At 39.6% G+C, this 23,174-nt stretch overlaps 1 protein-coding gene across 1 annotated transcript in view; it reads right to left on the reverse strand.

Annotated features, from left to right (window-relative positions):
- LOC144228658 (phospholipid-transporting ATPase ABCA3-like) overlaps positions 1-15,933 on the reverse strand; it is a 130,023-nt gene extending 114,090 nt beyond the window's left edge. The window contains 5 exon segments of the mRNA XM_077760565.1: positions 3,691-3,838; positions 5,563-5,690; positions 10,441-10,705; positions 11,070-11,138; positions 15,818-15,933. Of these exon segments, the coding sequence (XP_077616691.1) occupies positions 3,691-3,838; positions 5,563-5,690; positions 10,441-10,705; positions 11,070-11,129 (601 nt within the window). The 5' untranslated portion in view covers positions 11,130-11,138; positions 15,818-15,933.
- Positions 15,934-23,174: the final 7,241 nt, after the last annotated feature.

The following is a 23,174-nucleotide window of genomic DNA, read 5'->3' on the forward strand; positions in this document are numbered from 1 at the left end:
TCACCCAACCAATGAATTTAGGTATCTTATCATTTGTTTAGGTATTTAAATTATCTCTCAGAAATGTTTTGTTGTTTTTGGTGTGGATTTGTAATTTATTTTTGTAGACTGGCTTTCTATCTTGGGTATTTGCTAAATTAATATAGTGTATGTAGTACTTTTTTTGTGGATCGATTTAGAATTTCCTGCATATGTGACTCTGTCAACTTCAAACAAAGATAATTTCACTCCTTCCTTTCCAAAATCTATTCCTTTTATTTCATCTCTTTTTCTGATATAAGCTAGGACTTCCAGTAATAATGATGAATAGAACTGATGAAAGTAAACATCTTTATTTGATTCCTGATTATTAGGGGAGAAATGTTCAATATTTCAGTAGGAAGATAGCGAATTTCTCACACAAGTACTTGATCAGATTCAGAAACTTTTTTTTTTTTTCTGAGTAAGAGGGAGAAGAGAGCATACATGCATGCAAGTGCACAAGCAGGGAAGGGGCAGAGGGAGAGAGTGAGAGTCTGTGAAAGCAGGCTCCATGCCCAGTGTAGAGCCCAAAGCAGGGCTCGAAGCAGTGATGGATCTCACCACCATGAGATCATGACCTGAGCCAAAATCAAGAGCTAGATGCTTAACTGAGCTGCCCAGGTGCCCCCAGAAACTTCGCTTGTATTGCTGCTTTGGTTTGGAGAGGTTTTTTTAAATAGACTTCTATGTTTTGGGGAAAAATGTAGTCTTACAGTAAAGTTGCAAAAATAATAGGGACAGTCCCATATACCATGCATTCTCAACAGAGGGTTATACAACTTCAGTCAGGCTGTAGCACATAGAACAGATCTGTAGTGTATTTGTGGTATTAAAATTTCATGAGGAGAACACTTAGGGAGAAAATGTCCTAAACGATTTCTTCTAGAGGAAGGGCAACGATTAAAAAAAGATTGAGAAATATTGTATATACCCTGCATCCAGCTTCCCAAATATTATATCTTATATTATCATGGTAAATCTGTCATAACTAAGAAATTGACAATGGCACAATACAATTTCTAATTTATACAAACTCTGGATTCACTAGTTTCTCCTCAATGTCATTTTTTTTCCTGTTCCAGGACCCCCATCCAGGATACTACATTGTATTTAGTTGTTATGTCTCCATAGTTTCCTCTGATCTATGAAACTTTATCATCCTTTCTTGTTTTTTAAAACCTTAAGAGTTTTCAAGAATACTGGGCATGTATTTTGGACAATGATCTACAGTTTGGGTTTGTATGATTTTTTTTTTTTTTTTACTAATAGACTAGAATTAAAACTTTTAGAGAAAGAAACCACAGATGCAAAGTGCCCTTTTCATCAAATTATATCAGGGAGTAGTTGCTATCAACACGACATCAAAATACTCAAAAATATTTTAAAATCCTCGTCTACTAATTCCAATATCTAGCTTCTCTGTCTGCTTATTTTTTTTTTATTTTTTTATGTTTATTTATTTTTGAGAGACAGAGACAGACAGAGCATGAGTCGGGGAAGAGCAGAGGAGAGAGAGACAGAATCTGAAGCAAGCTCCAGGCTCTGAACTGTCAGCACAGAGCCTGATGCAGAGCTCACACCCATGAACCGTGAGATCATGACCTGAACTGAAGTTGGACGCTTAACGTACTGAGCCACCCAGGTGCCCCACTGTCCGCTTATTTATAATGACTCTTTTTTCTTTTCATTTTAGGTAACATTTTCCTGCTTCTTTGCATATCCTATAATTTTGGATCTCATGCCAGAAATTGTGATTAAAGGAACAGTGGACATTAAAATGTATAATCGTTTGTTCTGTTTTCTTAAAGACTCTAGCTCCTTCCTTTGTCATACAGCTAGAGGGAAGAGTTGATCATTTACATTCCAAGAGTCTGGTTGAGTTGTGCCGGACCTGGGTCTCAACTTAACTTACAGATTGCCTACTATTCCTTGCCACTACAACCAGCAGTGCCAAGAACTCTCTATGGATCATTAGAAAGAGTTTCTTAGAGTTTCTACCCGGGAACATATTCTTAATTTGGCTACTACTATGGTCTGAGTGTTCATGTCTTCCCAAATCCATATGTTGAAATCCTAACCCCTACGGGTGATGGTATTAGGAAGTGGGAATCTGTGAGATGTGTTCTAATCATGAGAGTACAGCCCTCATAAGTGGGATTAGTGCCTTATAAAAGAGGCTCCAGAGACCTCCTTAGTCCCTTCCACCAACTGAGGACATGGTGAGAAGGTACAAGTGAGAAACTGGGAAGGGGGTTCCTCACCAGAACATGACCATGCTGAGCCTTGATCTTGAACTTCATAGCCTCCAGAACTGTGAACAAGAAACTTCTGTTGTTTATAAGCTGCCCAGTGTGTGGTATGTATTTTGTTATAGCAGCCTAATGAAATAATACAGCTGCCACTGTCAGACCGCTCCCCAGTTCGGATGTATCAGCCTCTGCAGCCTCCCTTCTGCAGTGTATTTGCATATCTCTGGCAATCCTCAGAATTCTCCAACTAACCTTTATAAAGTCATATCCTGGGCGAAGTTCATAATGCAGTATATATGGTGGAAAGGACATAAGATTCCTTGTTAAATTTTATGATGGGAAAAAGTTTAAAATATGTTTTAAAGAAAATAATAACATGCAAAACAATCCCACCACCTAACAGAGTAAATGTTTTCCTGTTTAGAAATTTGTCCCAGCTTTGTGCTGATTAATATGTAGTTTATACAGTGATCATTTCAAAGTTCAGTTCTGAACTCTACTTTTTCAGAAGATTTAATGATGGTTATTTTTAATGACTGTACAATGTTCAGCCAAATTAAATTTTATACCTTTGTTATTCATCTACCATATTTAAGATGCCAGTTATTTCAAATTTTTATGAATTATGCTAAATTGGTTATAGCTTGTTTTTCTTGTTGAATAATTTCCTCAAGGTAAATGTGCATTATTGTTAATGAAAACAAAGCCCCACATTAAAGATGTTTTAATGGTAGTTTGTATAATAGATTTTAAATTACTATAGCTATATTAGAAACTGTTTAGCAACCGAACAGAATAGCATACAGTTATAATGGATCAGACTGTGTCAGTACCCAGGACATGTACATTAAAGTCATTAAAATCAAAATTTCACAAGTAAACCTACATGAAAAAATAAGGATATACAATGACCAGGAAAAGATAAAAATACATTGTTTCAATGTATAGAAATTATATAGGTATTGGGACACTTAAAATTTCAAATAAAGAAATCACCAGTAGAACTTAAGAAACACAACAGATGAACATGGGGGAAGGGAAGGAAAAATAAGATAAAAACAGAGAGGGAGGCAAACCATAAGAGACTCTGAAATAGAACAAACAGAGTTTCTGGAGGGACGTGGATGGGGGGGGATGGGGTAAATGGGTGATGGGCATTAAGGAGGGCACCTTTACGAATGAGCACTGGGTGCCATATATAAGAGATGAATCACTAGATTCTACTCCTGAAACCAAGACTCCACTGTATGTTAACTAACTTGAATTTAAATTAAAAAAAAAGAAAAGAAATCAACAGCACAATTAGTTAAAAATTAACAATTTTCATCTCAAGGTTGAAGAAATATAGGTACAAACATGTGATACCTTAAGAGCCATATGAAGAGGATATAAAAATAAGTATGATTAAAGATCTGCTTACCAGGACTCCCCCCATGTGAACTACGTTCACTTCTGGGTCCCAAAGAAGGAAAAGTTGAAAAGAGAACACCTGTTTCCCAGCCTTCTGTTCGGACAAAACCCACATACCTGTTCCTCTGAAAACTACTAAAACGCAGATAATATTTTACCTACAGGGAACAAAAAAAAACAATATTTGTAAACAAAAGATAATTAAGCAAGAATGAGAAACAAAAGGAAGTTGAAGAAAAATCGCATGTATGTGATTTCTGAGGCAGACTGTTGAGCTCTAAGTGGATTCTGAACGTTAGGCAGCGGAACAGACTTGTCATATGGCTATTGTGGGTTTGCGGTAAACAAACATGGTGGCAACTTGCAAACCACTGCCAATGTCTTTTGCCTGAAATAGACAGCTGGCATGCAAACTGAAATGAAACACACCAAAAAATGTTGCTAAGTTCTCTTCCCTTTATGTCAGCCAAGTGTTTTGAGAGGAAAATCCCTTCCGCTCCTAAAAGTGACTGTAACATAATAAAGAATCCCACATGAGGACAGAGGAGAAATGTGATAAAACATAAATATGGAATACCGCATAATTTCATTATTAAATGAAAAGATAATACTAATTCTAGATACTAAGTAAACTTCAAGGTAAAGCATGCTGGGTCTAAGTAGCTTAACAAGACAGCAAAATGGTCCAGCAGTTACCTAGAGTCAAGGGTCAGACCAGAGAAATCAGTAACACCAGGAGGGGCAGGCAGATGTCACAAATCTAGGTAAATATTAATATACTCACTTATCAAGTCAAAAGCTTCAGACACTTATTGCATGTTCAAGGATTAAGACATAGCACCTATTACTCAAGAAGCTCAAATTATAGTTGAGACAATGTATATATTTACTTTATAGCAAAATCAGTGATAGTAACATGTAAGGAGCATTTATGGGAGTATGGAGGAAGAAAGAGGTGGGTGTGGTTAGGAGAGACACTGTACAGCAAGTCACAGTAGCAATGTTAAGGGTAAGAGTGAGCCAAGTGGCAGGGACAGTGGGGAGATTGTGTAAAGCAGAACAGGCAAAGTTTGAAACTGTACCAAAACCATTTTGACCAGGCTCATATACACTGATGAGCGTACATCAACACCAGCTTACACCATATCAGTAACTTGAATGAAAACATACCTCCAACTGTACTTACAACCAAGTGGTTTTCCTTACTTTTTCATTCCACTGAGAACCAGATGCAGAATTGTAGCTTCATGCATACATCTATACCATAGATTGGTTATTTCCCTCAACACCATGACACCAAGTTCAAAGCACAGTCCTTGTCTCTCCTTCTTGGAGGTTGTTATCAGAATCTTCCTCAGAGTCTGCCTATGTCCTAATTCTGATTCCACTTGTCTAAACCTTAGCATTGTTTTCTAGATTTAGATTTTGAAGAAAAATTATGAGACTCAAACGAAAGAAAAAGGAACATTTTCATGCTGTGTTCCATGCTGGTGAAGATGCATCCGCTTTAACACCTTAGGTCTTTTGAGATGTGAAATCTGCATTCATTTCACCATCATGTACAGAGGTGGGGACAGCTGCCACATCAGATACAGTGGGAAGTTGGTGGTCAATGTCTCCTATGATTCTGATTTATAAGAAGAAAATCTAGTATGTGGTAAATTCAATTCTTTCCCCACCAACATAAAGCTCTGGCTAAATAAATGCACATATACAGAAATTAGTTAAATTTGGATTTAAATCTCCACTCAACTATGTATAAGCAGTATGCTCTTGGGTAAGTTGTGGTCTCCCCACTTAAATGAAATAATTATGCCTATACTTCATTAAACTTCAGAAACTTGAAGTATACTTCTGAAGTTTCTAAATAAAACCTTCTTACCTTAAGTGGTAGGGGATCATCACTATTTTGGAATTCATGGTCAAAAATAATAGCAGCCAACACTTTTTTAGAGTTATTCTCTTCTTTAACATACTCTTCAAAATCTCGTTCTGAAGAAAAGCCTTGAACTGTAGAAAGAAAAACAAATCTAATGTGTCAGTTGCCCACATAAAAGCAAATGTGTCTGACTGCCTTTTCTATATAAGACGGAAAAATGCTTTACATGGATGAAAGACTATAAAAATACAAATTTTAAAACACTGTTGCTCAGGGGTGCTTGGGTGTCTCAGGCAGTTAGGAGTCCAATCTCAGCTCAGGTCATGATCTCATGGTTCGTAATTTCGAGCCCTGCATTGGGCTTTGTGTTGACAGCTCAGAGCCTGGAGCCTGCTTCAGATTCTGTGTCTCCCTCTCTTTCTCTCTCCCTCCTCGACTTGTGCTCTGTCTCTCTCCCTTTCAAAAATAAATATTTTTTAAAAAGTAAATTTAAAACATTTTTTTCGAACATAGGCATAGCAAACTAATGGATATTAGGAATGCATGAAAAGCTTTAGGAGTTTTAAAAATTTTACCAGAAGTTTAAAATATACTTAATCATTATAATAAATACATATTGAAATAAGGAAGAGGGATACTTCCAAAAGTGTTTTTGAAATTTTCATCTTAGAAGGAAGTAACAAAATTGATCCATGCAATCTATTCAAAGTCCTATAAGATGGGAATCTCTAACATCTGAATAAAAACTATTCAGAAGTTGAAGAATGAAACAACTTCACAATTTTAATATTGGAGGAAATGCCATGTGTGCACACTTTTCTCAAGGTGGGCACAGCTGGGATATAAATTCCAAAGCTGGAAGCAGGATCTCAGGGACTGGAATCAGGTATGCGCCCACACAAGGTGACCAGGAGCAGGATGAAACAAACTTTAAATGATCAAAGCTGGGAAAACAAAGTCCACGAAGTTAAACAAAACAAAACCAAAACAGGAACACAGCTAGAAACAGAATATGATCTTGAAAGTACATGTGAACAAAGTGAAGTGGCCAGGTACACTTTGGGGCATGTAGCCTCTGCCTCTGCACCTGAAACTGTCATCCACCTCACCCATGCATTCTTTATGTCCCAGGGAACCTCCCCATCTGACTTAACCACAGAATGGTTGTGGGAATAGCTACAATTCTTTGTAACTGCCTGGCAATGGTGGCCAGGGGCTGAGGAAGGATCCACCAGCCTCTCAGTCTGTTGTCATTAATTTATCCGGGCTTCAAGAAAGGTGCTAACCTGCTCAAACAGGAGTATGTGAAAGAGACTGAGAGAGATAAAGGGAGATAGTGAGAGATTATTTTAATGTTTATTTTTTAGAGAGACAGACAGACAGACAGACAGAATCTGAAGCAGGTTTCATGCTCTGAGCTGTCAGCACAGAGCCCCACATTGGGCTTGAAATCACAAATTATTAGATCATGACCTGAGCTGAAGTCAGTGGTTAACCTACTGAGCCACACATGCACCCCAAAAGTGAGAGATTTTTTACTTTCTAATAAGGCTAAAACATGTGTTTGCATAGATTTCTCAAAATAGAACTAGAGGGAAATTTATCTATCATTTATTTATTTATTTTCATTTATTATCTGCGGTGGCTTTATCTTGTCCCCCAGCTTTATTGAAGTACATGACACATAAAAGTTGTGTGTATTTAAGCTCTAAACCATAATGATGTGATATATGTATACACTATGAAATGATTGCCACAATCAAGCTAATTAATACTTCTACCATTCCATTACCACACAGTTACTGCTTACTTTATTTTAAAAGTTTTCTGCCCAGAGTGATTGAAGTATAACTGACAAATATATATGTATATATGTAGGTCATATAATGTGATTTTAAGGTATAATATTATGCTTTAGTATATATATACATTGTGAAAAAAATTACAAAAATCAGGTAAGTTAACACATCTATCATCTTATGTAGTTACCACCCTCTTTCATGAGAATACTACAAGATCTACTCTCTGAATAAATTTCATACACACTATATAGTGTTATTAACTATAGTCACCATGTACATCAGGTTGCCAAGACTTACTCATCTTTATAACTGAAAGTTCTTAAGCCCTGACCAACATCTCCCCATTTCCCCCATTCCTGCCCCCAGGTCCAGAAACCTTGATTCTACTCTCTGCTCTGTGAGCTCAGTATTTTTAGATAACACATATAAGTGAGATTATACAGTATTTGTCTTTCTGTGTCTGACTTATTTCACTTAGCATAATGTTCTCCTAGCATAATACATATTGTTACAAATGACAGGATCTCCTTCTTCCTGGCGGAGTAACCACATTTTTCTTATGCATTGATCTGTTGATGGACACATTGGTTGCTTCTCTACCTTGGTTAATTGCAGTAAATAATGCTGCAATGAATAATTATGAACTTATAAACCTTGAAAAAGGGAAATGCATAGGGTGAGTGCCATATACACCCTGGTACTTTCCCTGAAAGCATTTGCAGAAAACTGTAGACTTACTGAGCTGAAGAAAAGAGATGAGAGGTCAGGCTGCCAAAATGGCTGGAACTTGACAGGTAAATTTGCAAAGAGAGGAGAACAGCATAGAAGTGAAAATAAGCTTGTAAATTCCCTTGAAGTCACCAGCCAACTCCTTAACTGAGAATGCACAGGTTAAGACTCTATGAAACCAAGATGGTAACAGCAGGTGACAGGCTAAAATGCTGAGCAGGAATTTAATCAGGTACACAGTGCTGATGAAACAGAGAATATTAGAGTTCAACCCTCACAAAGGTAGAGGAGCCTTCATAAATACTCCAGTCTTCAAGCTGACACCCTAGAAGAGCCAGGCCCTAGGATACAGGATACGCTGCAAGAGTAAAGACAAAACTGAAACAGAGCAGCCCTTATGAAGCCCAAAACCAGACTTTTGATGGAAATAAGTTGCTCTGTTAGTATTCTAACAACCATCCAGAAGAAAAGTTAACCCTCAGGAGGTTCCGATGTTTTTTATCCACAATAATTGTCATTTAATAAAAATATACAAAATATGCCTTATAAAAATATACAAAATATGCCAGAACTCAATGACTTAAAGAGAGAAAAATATATACAAGGAACCTAGATACCAGACCTTTCTGGTTGGGACTTTAGAGTAGCTATGGTTAATACAGTTTAAAAAGATAGAATACTCTTCTGGATACCTGAAATCTATTAAAAACAGGACTAGTGGAAATTCCAGAACAGAGAAATATTTTTAAAACAATTCAACAGAAAGATCACATGAGCTAATAGTTTCAAAACATATAAGCAAAAAGAAATTTTAACATTACATATAATGTTAAAGGAGATGTTTTATATCTATATTTATATATAAAACACCTATTTCATACTAACAACACCTAGCTGGAAATGTAATATCTGTCAATAACTGATAGAATAAGCAACCAAGAAACAGTAAGAATACATATTTGAAAAGCATTATGATTAACCAACTTGGCAACTTCAACTGGATAGCACTTATAACACACGACAAGCAAAACCTACAAAACACACAGTCTTTCCAAATGTACATGGTATATTTTTCTAAATACACCATAAAATGGGCATAAACAATTCTCAACATTTCAAAGAACTGAAATCATAAAATATTCTGGTTCAAGGAAATTAAAATAGAAATGGGAAAAAACCAGAAAGAGAACAATTTCTAAATATTTGTAAGTAAAGTAATACATTTCTAAGAATCCCATGCATCAAAGATGAAATCAGAGGGGCGCCTGGGTGGCTTAGTCGGTTGAGCGTCCGACTTTCGCTTAGGTCATGATCTCGCAGTTCGTGGGTTCGAGCCCCGCGTCGGGCTCTGTGCTGACTGCCAGCTCAGAGCCTGGAGCCTGTTTCAGTCTGTGACTCCCTCTCTCTCTGACCCTCCCCTGCTCACACTGTCTCTCTCTCTCTCTCCTAGAAATAAATAAAAACATTAAAAATTTAAATAACAAAGATGAAATCAGAGTGGAAATTAAGAAATGTTCTGGGTAACCCAAAGAAGCCTCTAAGAGACTATGTTTATTGGGATATTTGTACTATATACTTCAAAAATTATCAGAGGTTTTGCATTCTTCTGCTTCAATAATTTTTTAAATAAGATAAATTTTGAGATGGCATCTAGTCTCAAGTTCCCTCAAATCCCTTGAGAGCCAAAAAAACAGTTGAAAAAATATACAAGTGAATAAATGTATGTATGTAAAAGGAAGGGGCACTAGAGGTATGCTCACCAAACTTTTGACAGTGTTTCTTTCTGGGAGAAAAGGAAAGAAATTGAGGTGAGAAGGTGAAGGTAAGCTTACTGGGGGGCTTTTAAGATAATCCTGTGAAACTTAAGTCTTCTCTAAAGCATTTATATATGGCATGCACAACATTTTTATATGAACAATGTTTGAAATAACTGACCACAGGGCACACATCCAGAATGAGGGCTCATGCTTATGCTGTGCTTGTGTGTACTTTTGGTGCACATCATATACCTCCAAGGTTATACTTACCCAGGTTTAAGAAGCACAACCAGAAATCAGGAAGACTTAGTATCACAGAATTGGATAATGATCCAAAATAATATAAACTGATCATCTAATTTTTAAATATTACTATCTGTTTTGGGCTCTAGGAGAATATATTTTTTATGAATTTAACTCTCAAGTTTAACAAAGTCTGTAATATTATATCCAGGAGGGTACTCTCTGGTTATGAGGATATATCCTAAAATGCTTTACTTGGGAGAACAATGACTAGTTAAAAGGTTACATATGTGTCTCTACTGAAACCCAGTTTAATAATATATTTTTTCAAAATATCTTTAATTTCTAACCTGTGAAATTATAGTGTAAATCCCTTTTCACGCAGTCAACAATACTCTTCACCACAACACTTTTGGAAGGCACGAAAGCCAGTTCCCATGGACCAGGAAAAATGATGGGCATTCCAAGAAATTTAGGTAACTCATAAATAGGCTGAAGAGAGTAATTGAAAGGCCCATACATCTTTATAGTCAAAATCTTGCGTGTTAACAGAAGTGTACCAGCAAATAGTAACGTTAGGATGAATTCCACAGATAATGCCACCAATCGCCGCCTCTAGGAGATGGAAAAAAAAAGATTATGTTAATTGTCCTGCAAGTCCATTAGCATTGCAAATGCCTAATTCTTTTTTTATTAAAAGATACTTCTTCTTAAAAGAAAATATATAGATGGCAAAGAAGAACAGCTTCACTCTATAACAGCAGTAGTTTCCTGGACCATCTGTTCTCTCCTTTCTACATGTTATTCTGCTATTATTTCACTTTGTGAGGACTCTTCATATTTGGAAGATATACCTCCAGCCCTAAGACTGAGAAAAATATAACAGTATAAATTTAAGTACAGTGAACAGGCTGTAAGAATTTTCCCATTGTAGTTTCTTAGCTGTTGCAAAAATCCTATAGATGATAGATCAACGTACCTTTAAAATAAAATTCTTCCACAGAAGAGCCATAAATTGGTGAAACCATGAGAAATCCATTCTTCAACTCTAAAGGAGGGAGTAAAGATTTTTACTTAAATTTGAATTGTTTAATGTTCTACTCAAGCTTAAAGGATGATAACAAGAAACAACAAGCACTTGAAATATTAGAGAAGCTGTTTATCCCTACATCCCTATTCAGTACCTACCAAGTTTCTAATCTGTATAAAACCTCAAGCACAAAACAAAGATCAGTAAGTTACTGATGCAAGTTTTCAGGTAAATTTGACCAATACCTTTTCCAATTATTATTAAGAAATAGTACAAAAGAAAATAAATCATCACCATCAGCAAAAAGACAAAATGGTATGTAAAATCACATCACAACGATAAGCCCAAAATGCCACTCAACAATTAGCAAGATTGAAAGTACCTCCTCCATTAACAACATTGCTAATAGGAGCAGATTCATTCTTATATTTAATGACTATTTGCTGAACATCTATTAAGTGACATGTTATGTCACTTAGGTGTATAATGGAAAACATAACAGAGGTTTTTATTTGTTCTTTTTTTATTAATAGGCTATTAATAACCCAGATCTGAAATCAGACTAGGTCAGTTCCCAGCTCTACCACTTACTGTGTGATCTTGAACACTTGACTTAAATTCTTGCAGCTACCAGAGAGAGAGTGAGAGAGCTACAATTCAGGGCCAGGAATGGGAGACATTATTTTAGGACCTCACCTTATAAATAAGGATGAATGTGAAGGAGACTGGCCTTCCCAGGGACTGGGGTCCAATTTCAAATAATTTCAATCCTTGATACCAGATGAAGGTATCTCATATTGCAAATACCTATGGTGTCTGGCATAAAAAAGTAATAAATCCTCTCTGGAAAAAAATAATACTATCCTGGAGACTCAGTTATTTCTCCAAACAATCTTTCTGAATATAATATCTGGCACTCCTTATATCTGGGGTGGAATTACTGGGAGCAAAATTTAAAATAAGTATGCGTACCATTTTCAAGGCAAAAAACATAGAAGGTTTAGAAATTCCACAAAAGGGCATTAGGTTAGGATCTCAACGGATGGAGGAAGAAGTGGTTCTAGACCTATAAAGCTAACCTATAAAACTAGTAGAAAATAGATAGGAGAATATCTTTGTGACCTTGTATATACAGAGATTTCTTAAAGTAAATGAAAAAACTACAAGCCATAAAAAAGAACTTCATCAAAATCTAAAAATTTTTGCTCATCAAAGAATACCATCGTGAAAATAAGAAAGAAAGCCACAAAAGGGGAGAAAATATTTCTAATACATTTATCTAACAAAGGATATGTCCAGAATATATAAACATTGCTATAAGCCAATAATAAAGATACAACAAATTTTTAAAGTGGCAAATATGCTTAAAAGGACATTTAAGCTAGAACAAACAACCAAAAAATTTGTATGGAACCACAAAAGACCCTGGATAACCAAGGTAATGTTGAAAAAGCTGGAGGCATCACAATCCTGGACTTCAGCCTGTATTACAACACTGTGATCATCAAGGCAGTATGGTGTGGGCATAATAACAGGCACATAGACCAAAGGAACAGAATAGTGAATCCAAAAATGGACCCATAAACGTATGGCCAACTAATCTTCAATAAAGTAGGATAAAGTACCTGATGGAAAAAAGACAGTCTGTTTAGCAAATGGTGCTAGCAGAACTAGACAGCAACATGCAGAAGAATGAAACTGGACCACTTTCATACACCATACATAAAAATAAATTCAAAATGGTTTGAAAACCTAAACGTGACACAGGAAACCATCAAAATCCTACAGGAGAAAACAAGCAGCAATATCTTTGACCTTGACCACAGCAACTTCTTACTTGACATATCTCTGGAGGCAAGGGAAATAGAAGTAAAATTGAACTACTGGGACCTCATCAAGATAAAGAGCTGCACAGTGAAGGAAACAATCAACAAAATTAATAGGCAACTTTCAAAATGAGAGAAGATATTTGCAAAAGAAGATCTATCAAAGTATCAAAAATCTACAAACTTATCAAACTCAACATCCAAAAAAAAAATGCAGTGAGGAAATGGGCAGAAGACATGTATAACACTTTTCCAAAGACATCCAGATGGCTAACAGACACATGAAAAGATGCTCAACATCACTCATCATTAGAGAAATACAAATGAGATACTACCTTACACTTGTTATAATGGCTAAATTTAACAACTCGAGAAAACAACAGATGCTGGCAAGGATGTGGAGAAAAGGAACCCTCTTACACTGCTGGAGGGAATACAAACTGTACAGGACTCTGGAAAACAGCATGGAGGTGCCTCAAAAACTTAAAACATAACTACTCTATGACCCAACAATTGCACTAGTAGGTATCTACCAAAAGATAGAAAAATTCTGATTTGAAGGGCACATGTACCCCAATGTTTATAGCAGCACTATCAACAACAGCTAAAATATGGAGGGAGCCCAAATGAATGGATAAAGAAGATGTGGTATGTGTATACACAGAGGGACACGCACGCACGTGCGCGCACACACACACACACACAGGAATATTAGTTGGCAGTCAAAAAAATGAAATTTGCCATTTTCACTGTGGAGGGACCTAGAGCATACTATGCTAAGCAAAATAAGTCAGTCAGAGAAAGACAAATTATTCAACTCATCTCTGGAATTTAAGAAAAAAAGCATGTAAACATAGGGAAAGGGAGGAAAAATCAAATAAAACCAGAAAGGAAGGCAAACCATAAGACTCTCTTAAATAGAATAAACTTACGGCTCCTCAAGAGGAAGTTGGTGGGGCAATGGCCTAAATGGGTGATGGGCATTAAGGAGGGCAATCACACAAGCACTAGGTGCCATATAAATGACGCATTACTAGGTTCTACTCCTGAACCTGTAAATCAACACTACACTGTATGCTAACTTGAAATAAATCTTTAAAAAAGAATAAGGCTACTATAAATATGTAATTAATTAATTAATTAAAAACCCAGAGGTTTCATTCCTTTAAAATCTTATGCCTACTTTGCATACAGTGAGGTGACCAAGAGGGGCTGACTGTTACTCTGAGTTGGACCAAACTTTAGAAAGGCTCTTCCTGGCTCGAGGTCCAGACCACTCTTTTCTTTGAGCATATGCTTTAGACAACTTGTAATTATACATCCTTCTTGTTTAAAATACAGGTAACCCTTTTTACAAGCCTCTTTCCTGCTTTACAACCCCAAACTGTCTTTCTGAACGACCTGAGTCATCCTTTGAAACCTAATCCTCAAGGAGGATAGCCCCCCTACTCCCAGTCTCGGTGCAAGGGGAGGAGCTAGCTCCCAACACGCACCAATCAGCAAACACAGACGGCCTCATCAGAGAACCACATGAGCAAACTCTGGAAGTTACTCAGCGTGTTCTACTGGTCAACCTTCTCTCCAACTTTCCCACTGTCTCGCCCCAGTCCACAAACACCTTCCCACCCTTTGTTTCAGCAGAGTTGAGCTCAGACTGAGTTCTGGCCTCTCTTCCCTGTTCCGATAGCCTCACATAAAGTCTTCCTTGCCCGTTTCACTTCGTCCAGTACAGTTTTTGCTTTGACGGAAGAAAACTAAGACAACTTGAGCTTCCTGCATGCAGCACTTAACTTCCATACTCCTTTTCTCGATTTATTGAATATTTACTGTGTTCTATCAGTTGAAATAGTCTGATCACCCTCCGAGATGGGTACACAGAGTATCCAGGCTCTTTCAGACAAGGAAACCGAGGCTTAGGGAAATCAAAGTTTACCTTAGGTCACTGCTATAATCTGACTGTTTGGGTCCTCCCCTCCTCCCCAAATTCTTATGTTGAAATCCAAACCCCTTTGTGATGGTATCAGGATGAGGGACATTGGGATGGAGCCCCCTTGAACCGGATTAGTGCCCTTATAACACAGGCTCCCCAGAGAGCTCCCCTGCTCCCTCTGCCATGTGAGGGACACAGTGACAAGATGCCTGTCTATGCATCAGAAATCAGGCTCTCAGCACACACTGCATCTCCAAGTCTCTGATCTGAGACTTCCCAGTCTCCAGAGCTGTGAGAAATAAATGTGGGTCTTTAAGTCACCCAGCCCACAGCAGTCTGTTACAGCAGTCCCAGCTGACTGGGACAGTCACACAGCAAGTCCGTTCTGGACTCCCCGGCCCGAGACCTAAAACATGTGCCTCCAGAGCCCTGGCTTTCAAATACTTTGTGCAACCAAAGTAAAATTTTGTTTAATGTGTTCCGGTTAGCTTCTCTGTGTGTCTTGGAATCCAAAGAGCTGTCTCTTATCATGGGCTTGTTTTGGTATATTTGAGCGGGAGGGCAACTTCTCCTCCTTGGGAAGTCTGGGATGCATTCCCCCAGAGTAGGGCCACTTGGAGAGGAAAAGGAAGGGAGTGAGGTCCAGTGCCAGACATGCAAAATATAGGATGGAGGCGCAACACTAGGTGTGGCGGCCCATGACATTAGACAGTGAGGTACAAGGAATATTATTATATTACATATAAGTGGGCTTGGAGTGGGGCAGAGAGGGTTGTGGAGGGTTCCAGTGTATTCGGGGTTTTGGGTAGTGTCGGGGGGTTCACACTTTCTGGCTCCGCACTCGGAGTGCGGTCGGCCTCAGGGCAAGTCCAGGACCCACCTTCCGCTTCCCCGGGGTAATCTCGGGAAAAGACTCCAGGGCAGGGAGGTCCCACACTCACCGCTCGGGCCTCGAAACCACCACTGCCACACCTGCGCCTCTGCTGCTGAGGGACGCGGGGCCCCAGGCGCAGCGCCTCCTCCCAACGCCTTCGCTAACCGTCCAGCTGCCGGCCGGCCGCGCGAGGTCAGTCGCCGCGGACCCTTCCTTGCGCATGCGCGCACGCGGCCGGACCGCAGCCTGCCGCTTCCTCCCAGCAGCCCCGGCGCGGTCCCATTTCGCCACCTAGCCCGCATGCACCTCCCTGCCCGCACTGAACCCTCCACCGGAGGTTCCCCAGACCCTGAGGGCCCTACCTTGGGGCCGTTCGCTTGCTCCCAAGCTCTTCACCTCTAGACCCCACTGGACGACCCCCCCCCCTCCACGTCTCGCGGGCTCCCCTCTCCCTCAAGTGTCATGGTCACCCTCAGTGGGCCGGTAGCTGGTGGCAGGAAGTTGGAGGGGATTCAGTGGCCGCCCTCCAGGGCCTGTGGGTGTCAGAAAAGAACTTGCAGAGGTGCAGGCACGGGGCTCGCCACCCACTGCTCCGTGAGTGGCCCCCGTCGTCCTAAAGTCACGCTCCCCAGCATGGGCCGCCTGCGCTCCGCACGTGGGCGCTCAGCGCGTTGAGACCCCCAGTGCGTCCTCTCCGCGCGCTACCCGGACTCGCCAGCCACTCAGTGGAACCCACAGCCCGACCTCTCTTCTCCGCACATTCGTCAGTGGTCGGTTCTCAGCGGACTCCACCCCAGTACCCACCTCCAGTGTAGTTTAATGGTTGGAAGGCCAGGTTCTGAATTCTGCCAGAGGCAGGGACCAGGTTCTTGCCTCTAGGCAGCAAATGCAACTGGGTTCTTGAACTGTCAGGTTAAGCTTGGTCAGGAGAGGGTGCTGGCGGGACGCTGCAGGACTAAAGGCTGCTGCTCCAGGTTCAGGTGTTTTCTATTGATTCTTGCTCTCACCTTGCTGCCAGCAGCAGGCGTGGAGGACATTTCTAGGCATTCACCCTATACCTCCCCCAACCCCCATTAACCGTGGATTCTCAGTGACTCAGGCCCGGTGCCCTTGCCTAGGACCAGCCTGCCAACAACCACAGAGGAGAGCTTCCTGCTTGCTACATCCGGCCACAGTTCTCTGTTGACCAGCCTAGACAGCCTATACCATATGGATATTGCCTGCTTGCTCAGCAGGTATGAAACGGCCTTGACCCAGGGCCAAGGAACTTCTTCACTATGAAGTGAACTCCAAGTTCACCTTCTCCAAGAAGATCTGAATCACAGCCTTGGGGAGGGGTCCTCTACCAAATTTGTTTCTTCTTGGGTATTTTCTTCAGCCATAGTCCATTCTTGACAATTCTCTGTGTACGTCCTTATATCTATACCTCTATTATAGTTAATAATTCTTTTTTTTTAAGTTAATAATTCTTTTAACATTCCTTGTTCAGATTGCTTGTGGTTTCCTGGCTCCTAATGGGGACACTGAGGGTGTTCCTGCTTGTTTGCTGGGTGACCCTGGGTAAATCTCTTAACCCCTCTGAGGCTCCAGGTACAATGAGGATAATAGCAGCACTACCTAGTCCAGAGTTTTACAGTAGGATTAAATGATGCAATGCCTGCAAAGCGCTTAGTAGAGGAATTGACACAATTTTTTGTATGTTTATTGCTGGAAGATTAATAGTGGGTTGGGAAATAGGGAGGTACAGTGACAAAGACAACCTGACTAAAGGAATTTTTTTAAATGTTTTTTATTTATTTCTGAGAGAGAGTCAGCGTGAGCAGGGGAGGGTCAGAGAGATAGGGAGACACAGAATCTGAAGCAGGCTCCAGGCTCTGAGCTAGCTGTCAGCACAGAGCCCGACATGAGGCTCGAACCCACGAACCGTGAGATCATGACCTGAGCCGAAGTCAGACGCTTAACCGACTGAGCCACCCAGGTGCCCCAAGGAACTTTTTAAAAAAAGGATCATTAATAAAGCCAACTAGGAGATGAGATGCAACTAAGAGCTTAATAAAATGAGTTTCCTCTGCGTTTTTAAAGATGGCCAGCCTGGGGAAACAAATTTTTGCAATAACTGAAATCACATGTCAGAGATCTATGGGTGATATTGGGTGGAACCCAAAGTTATTTTACAGCTAAAAACAGAATAGCTTCTGGATATCACTTTATTACTCACAATATCCAATTGATGATATAAAAACCTTTACCCCCCAAAACCCCAAAATAGAGCAGCTTCATTAACTCTTTCCATCTTTTAATTTCAAGAGAATCGTCCTTCCTTCCTGTCTGCTCATCTGCCCATGAATCTAGAGATTGATTAGATTTCTCTCTCTCTCTCTCTCTCTCTCTCTCTCGGACTCGAAAAAGCCTAACAAAAATCAGAACTCTGTTTTCTTCTACACCTTATTTGTTCTTCATTCCTTTTTAATCAGAGAGTTGGGCAAGGGTAAGAAAATAAACGCACTATTTTTATAGATTTTTTGCTTCCTTTCTTGGACTCTAAATGTCCTTGATGCAAAGATTCTTTTACAAATGTAGACAAATGTAGAATCTTGGTTTGAATTTTGAAAACAACCCAACTTAATGTGGCAAAGGCAGTGCTAAGAGGAAAGTACATTGCCCTCCAGGCNTTGTACAGGAATTCTTTACTGTTTTTTTGCAACACTTTTATAAGTCTGAAATATTTTGAAAGAAAAATTAAACAAACAAATCTGCTAAAAAAAAAAGAAAAAGAAAAAGAAAACAACCCAACTTAGCACCATATACTTTGATACTGATTTTAATTACTCTTTTTGGTGTGTGTGTGTGTGTGTGTGTGTGTGTGTGTGTGTGTCTATGGGAAAGATGATTTTTTGACCCAGGCTTTATGATCCTCTTATGTATAATTAAACTACTAAAACATGAAGCTTTTGCTTTACAGTCTGTCCCATCTGGCAGCTCCATCATTATTGGATGTTTCTGTGCAGACATTCAAAATAATCGGGAATAAGTCCTTGTTCCTACCCTGATAAATGCTGCTGTTTCATGTTTCTAGCAGAGAAAACAGGAGTTTTACTAAATGTCTTTAGATTTGCATAGGCCATGTAAAGCTACCCAAAAAAAGTGACAAATGGTCTCCTTTGGGGGAAACTTTATTACATAAATATATATGCACTAAGATATACACATACAGATATGGCCTTCTATGTATCCAGGTTTACTAAAGAGTACTAAGGAAGCCATAACGAGTGTCATTAGTTAAAAGTAAATCTCACTGCACCTTTTTTCCCCAATCAACTCCAATGTTCTCTGAGTTAGCAAAGGTCAGGAAGACTTGTTCCAGCATTATCTGACTGATGGAGTAGTCTTCTAAACGGAATTTCACTTTAGCTTTCTCCAAAACACCAAACATCTTTATCAACAACCACAAAAAAGTACAGTTACCGTTGCAGCCAACTGGAAAATTCAGTGCACATTTTTTAAATATGTGGAAACTAAACAACATGCTCCAAAAATATCAATGGGTCATAGAAGAAATGAAAAGGGAAATTTTTAAAAATCTTGCAGCAAATGAAAATGGAAACACAACATACCAAAATTTATAGGATACAACAAAAGCAGTTCTAAGAGGGAAGTTTATAGCACTGAATACCTAAATTGAGAGGAGAAAAAGGTAATGACATCACCGAGGTGGCAAAGTAGGAGACCTCAGCCTCTCCATTCCTCCACAAACATCAGTAATTAGACAGCTATGGGACACCTGGGTGGCTCAGTCAGTTGAGCGTCTGACTTTGGCTCAGGTTATGATCTCATGGTCTTGTGAGTTCGAGCCCTGCATCAGGCTCTGTGCTGACAGCTCAGAGCTTGGAGCCTGCTTTGGATTTTGTGTCTTCCTCTCTCTCTTCCTCTCCCCCACCTAAACTCTGTCTGTCTCTCTCTGTCTCTCAAAAATAAATAGACAGCTATCCATGAACAAAAATTGCTCTGGGAGAGCAGTGGAGTCCACTTAAGAAACTTCAGGAATGCAATGGAACAAAAAACTGGAGAATAATCACAGAAAAAGGAAGAACAGCTTCATTTTTGTCTCACCGTCCCAATCCACTCTGCTGGCACTGCTCAATAAATGGAAATGGAAAGCTATCCTGAGTTCATGGATTCAAATTGTTGTTAATATGGCCATACTACCTAAAGCCCACCTATAGATTCTATGTAATCTCAAGGCTTCCAAGGGCTGAGAGGTGGTGAGAAGTAGGGAAGGATTGGTAAAACAGTACAAACTTTCAGTTTAACTTTCAGTTAAAAGATGAACAAATTTTGAGAGTCTAATGTATAATATGAGTAAAGTTGATAATATTGTATTGTATAATTTAAGTTTGCTAAGAGAATGTTCCCCACACATACAAGGGCAACTATGTCAGGTAACTGATGTATTAATTAACCTGAATGAGGGAATTCTTTCACAGTGTATATGTATACCAAATCACGTTGTACACTTTAAATATACTACAATTTGGGGTGCCTAGGTGGCTCAGTTGGTTAAGTGTCCTACTCTTCATCTCAGCTCAGGTCTTGACCTCAGGGCCGTGAGTTCAGGTCCCACACTGGGCTCTGCACTGGGCATGAAGCCTATGTAAGGGGGAAAAAACCTACAATTTTATAACTTCACAATTTAAAACTGAGAAAAAGATGAAATTAGAGAGCATCTAAATAAATGAAAAGACATTCCATGTTTGTGGATTCAAAGTACTCCCCAAAGTGATGGCAGTACTACCCATGCTGAGCTACAGAATCAATCAATCCTCAACTGTCTTTTTGCAGAAATGAATACATTGATTCTAAAATTCTTATGGAATGGCAAGGAACCCTGGATAGCCAAACAACCTTGAAAAAGGAGAACAGAGTTTGAGGTCTCACATCTAATTTCAATACTTTCTATAAAGTGACAATAGTCAAAATAGTATGGTACTGGCATAAGCTCAGATATATAAATCAAGAGAATAGAATTAGGAGTCTAGAAATAAACCCATGCATCTATGTTCAGTGGATTTTAGCAAGGGTGCCAAGTTCATTCAGGAGGAAATAACATTCTTTCGAACATAAGCTCTTACGCAACATGCAAAAGAATAAAGTTGAACTCTTTCCTTGTACCACATACAAACATTAATTCAACATGGATCAAACAGCCAAATGTAAACAGCCAAACAATAAAACCATAGAAAAAAATGTTGGAGTAAATCTTCACAATCTATAAAAATACAGATAAATTTGGCTTTATCAAAATCAAAAACTATTGAGTACTGAAGGGCAATAAAAGAGAACTCACCAATGGAATAAAAACATTTTCAAATTATGTATCTGATAAGGGTTTCATATACTGAATATCTATAAAGCACTCTTACAACTCAACAACAAAATGACAAACCAATTAAATAATGAGCAAAAGGATCTAAATAGGTATTTATCCAAAGAAATTACACAAATGGCCAAGAAGGACATAAAAGGATGCTCAATATCACAAGTCATTAAGGAAATACAAATTGGAACTACAATGAGATACCACTAGAATGGCTACTAAAAAACAAACACTTTTAACAAAAACAAAAACAAACAAACAAAAAACCCAAATGTTGGCAAGAATGTGAAAACTTGGAACCCACACACGCTGCTGGTGGGAATGTGAAATGGTACACCTGCTGTGAAGAAGTCTGGCAGTTCCTCAAAAAGTTAAACATTACAGGGGTACCTGGATGGTTCTATTGGCGGAGCATGCAACTCTTGATTTTGGAGTCACTTGATTTTGGAGTCAGGAGTTCAGGCCCCACACTGGATGTAGAGATTACTTAAATAAACTTTAAAAAATTAAGTTAAACATATAATTATCATATGACCCTGCAATTCCACTTCTAGGTATATACCCAAAGGAAAAGAAAACATGTCCATGCAAAAATATGTACACTAACGTTCATAATAGCATTACTGATAATAGTCAAAAAGTAGAAACCCCAAAGCTCATCAACTAATGAGAGGATAAACAAACTGTGGTATATCCAAAAACCGACTGAGGTACTGATACATAACAACACCCAAGAACCTTGAAAACATCCTAAGCAAGAGAAGGCAAACACAAACGGCCACACATTATATGATTCTATTCATGTGAAATGCCCAGAATCGGCAAATCCATAGAGAGAGAGAGATTAGTGGTTGCCAGCGACTGGAGATAAGGGGGAATAGCAAGTGACAGCTCATTGAGTATGGGGTTTATTTTAAGAATGATAAAAAAAAATGTTCTTAAAAAACAAAAACAAACAAAAATGTACTGGAATTAGGTAGCAGTAATGGTGGCACAACACTGTTAATATAATAAAAGCCACAGAGTTCTAATACTTTAAAATGGTAGATATGAGGGGCACCTGGGTGACTCAAGTCAATTTGGCTCAATTCACCATCTCAGGGTTCATGGGATCCACCTACATGCTGAAAATGTGGGGCCTGCACGGGATTCTTTCTCTCTCTGCCCCTCCCCCGACTCATGGGCATCTCAAAATAAACAAATAAACTTAAAAAGAAAAACCCTATGAGATGGGTAAGATCATATTCCTACATTACGGCTGAGATTCACAAAGGTCAACTCACTTCCCTAAAGTCTAATTAAAACCAAAGCTGGGGCAGTTCCCAAAACCTTTCTTCTGACCATTAAGCTACAACCAAAATAAAAAAGAACACAAAAACAGTTCAAATGCAACCCTAAGTCTCCAGCGGGTTTTTGTGTTTGTACTTGTTTTGGAGAGTGCGAGATACAGGTTTTCCAGGAGGAGTGCCAACAAGGGGGTCCAACTCCGGGAGAGTCCGGGGAGCACACTCCGCCACAGCCCGGGAACTTGGGGAGGACGACCCCCAAGCGGGGAAGACCGGACAGGGAGGATCCCAGGACAGAGAAGCGCGACCCTCACCAAAAAGGCAACCAAACCGCCACACCTGCGCGTCGGCCTCCACCTCCGCCACTCAGGTGCGCGCGCGCTAAGTCCGCTCGCGTCGCCACGCTGGAACGCCCTCCCCAACCGCCCCGCCAAGGGTTTGCGGCCCCCGGGTCTCGGGGACTCTCAAAGGGGCGGCACCCGGCGGGCGGGAGGACCCAGAGCACACAGCTCNCCTGCGTGCCGGCGTTCCCCAGCCTGTCCACCCACCTGGCAGCCCAGCCCAACTTCCGACTGCCCGAGTGGGTCTCTGCTTCCTTCTCCTGGCCCACCCCTAAGTTCTGGACCTCCCCAACTACGGAAACGAAGAGGGAAGGGAGATGCTCTCCTTGGCTGCAACGTTTAAGGGGAAGCTAGCTCAGTAATCAAGACACTATTTTTAATTAACTTTTAGTTTTCAAAATAAAATAAATATAAAAGTGTCGC

The sequence above is a fragment of the Crocuta crocuta genome, unplaced genomic scaffold (assembly GCF_008692635.1).
Source record: "Crocuta crocuta isolate KB4526 unplaced genomic scaffold, BGI_CrCroc_1.0 scaffold73, whole genome shotgun sequence".
Classification (NCBI taxonomy): domain Eukaryota; kingdom Metazoa; phylum Chordata; class Mammalia; order Carnivora; family Hyaenidae; genus Crocuta; species Crocuta crocuta.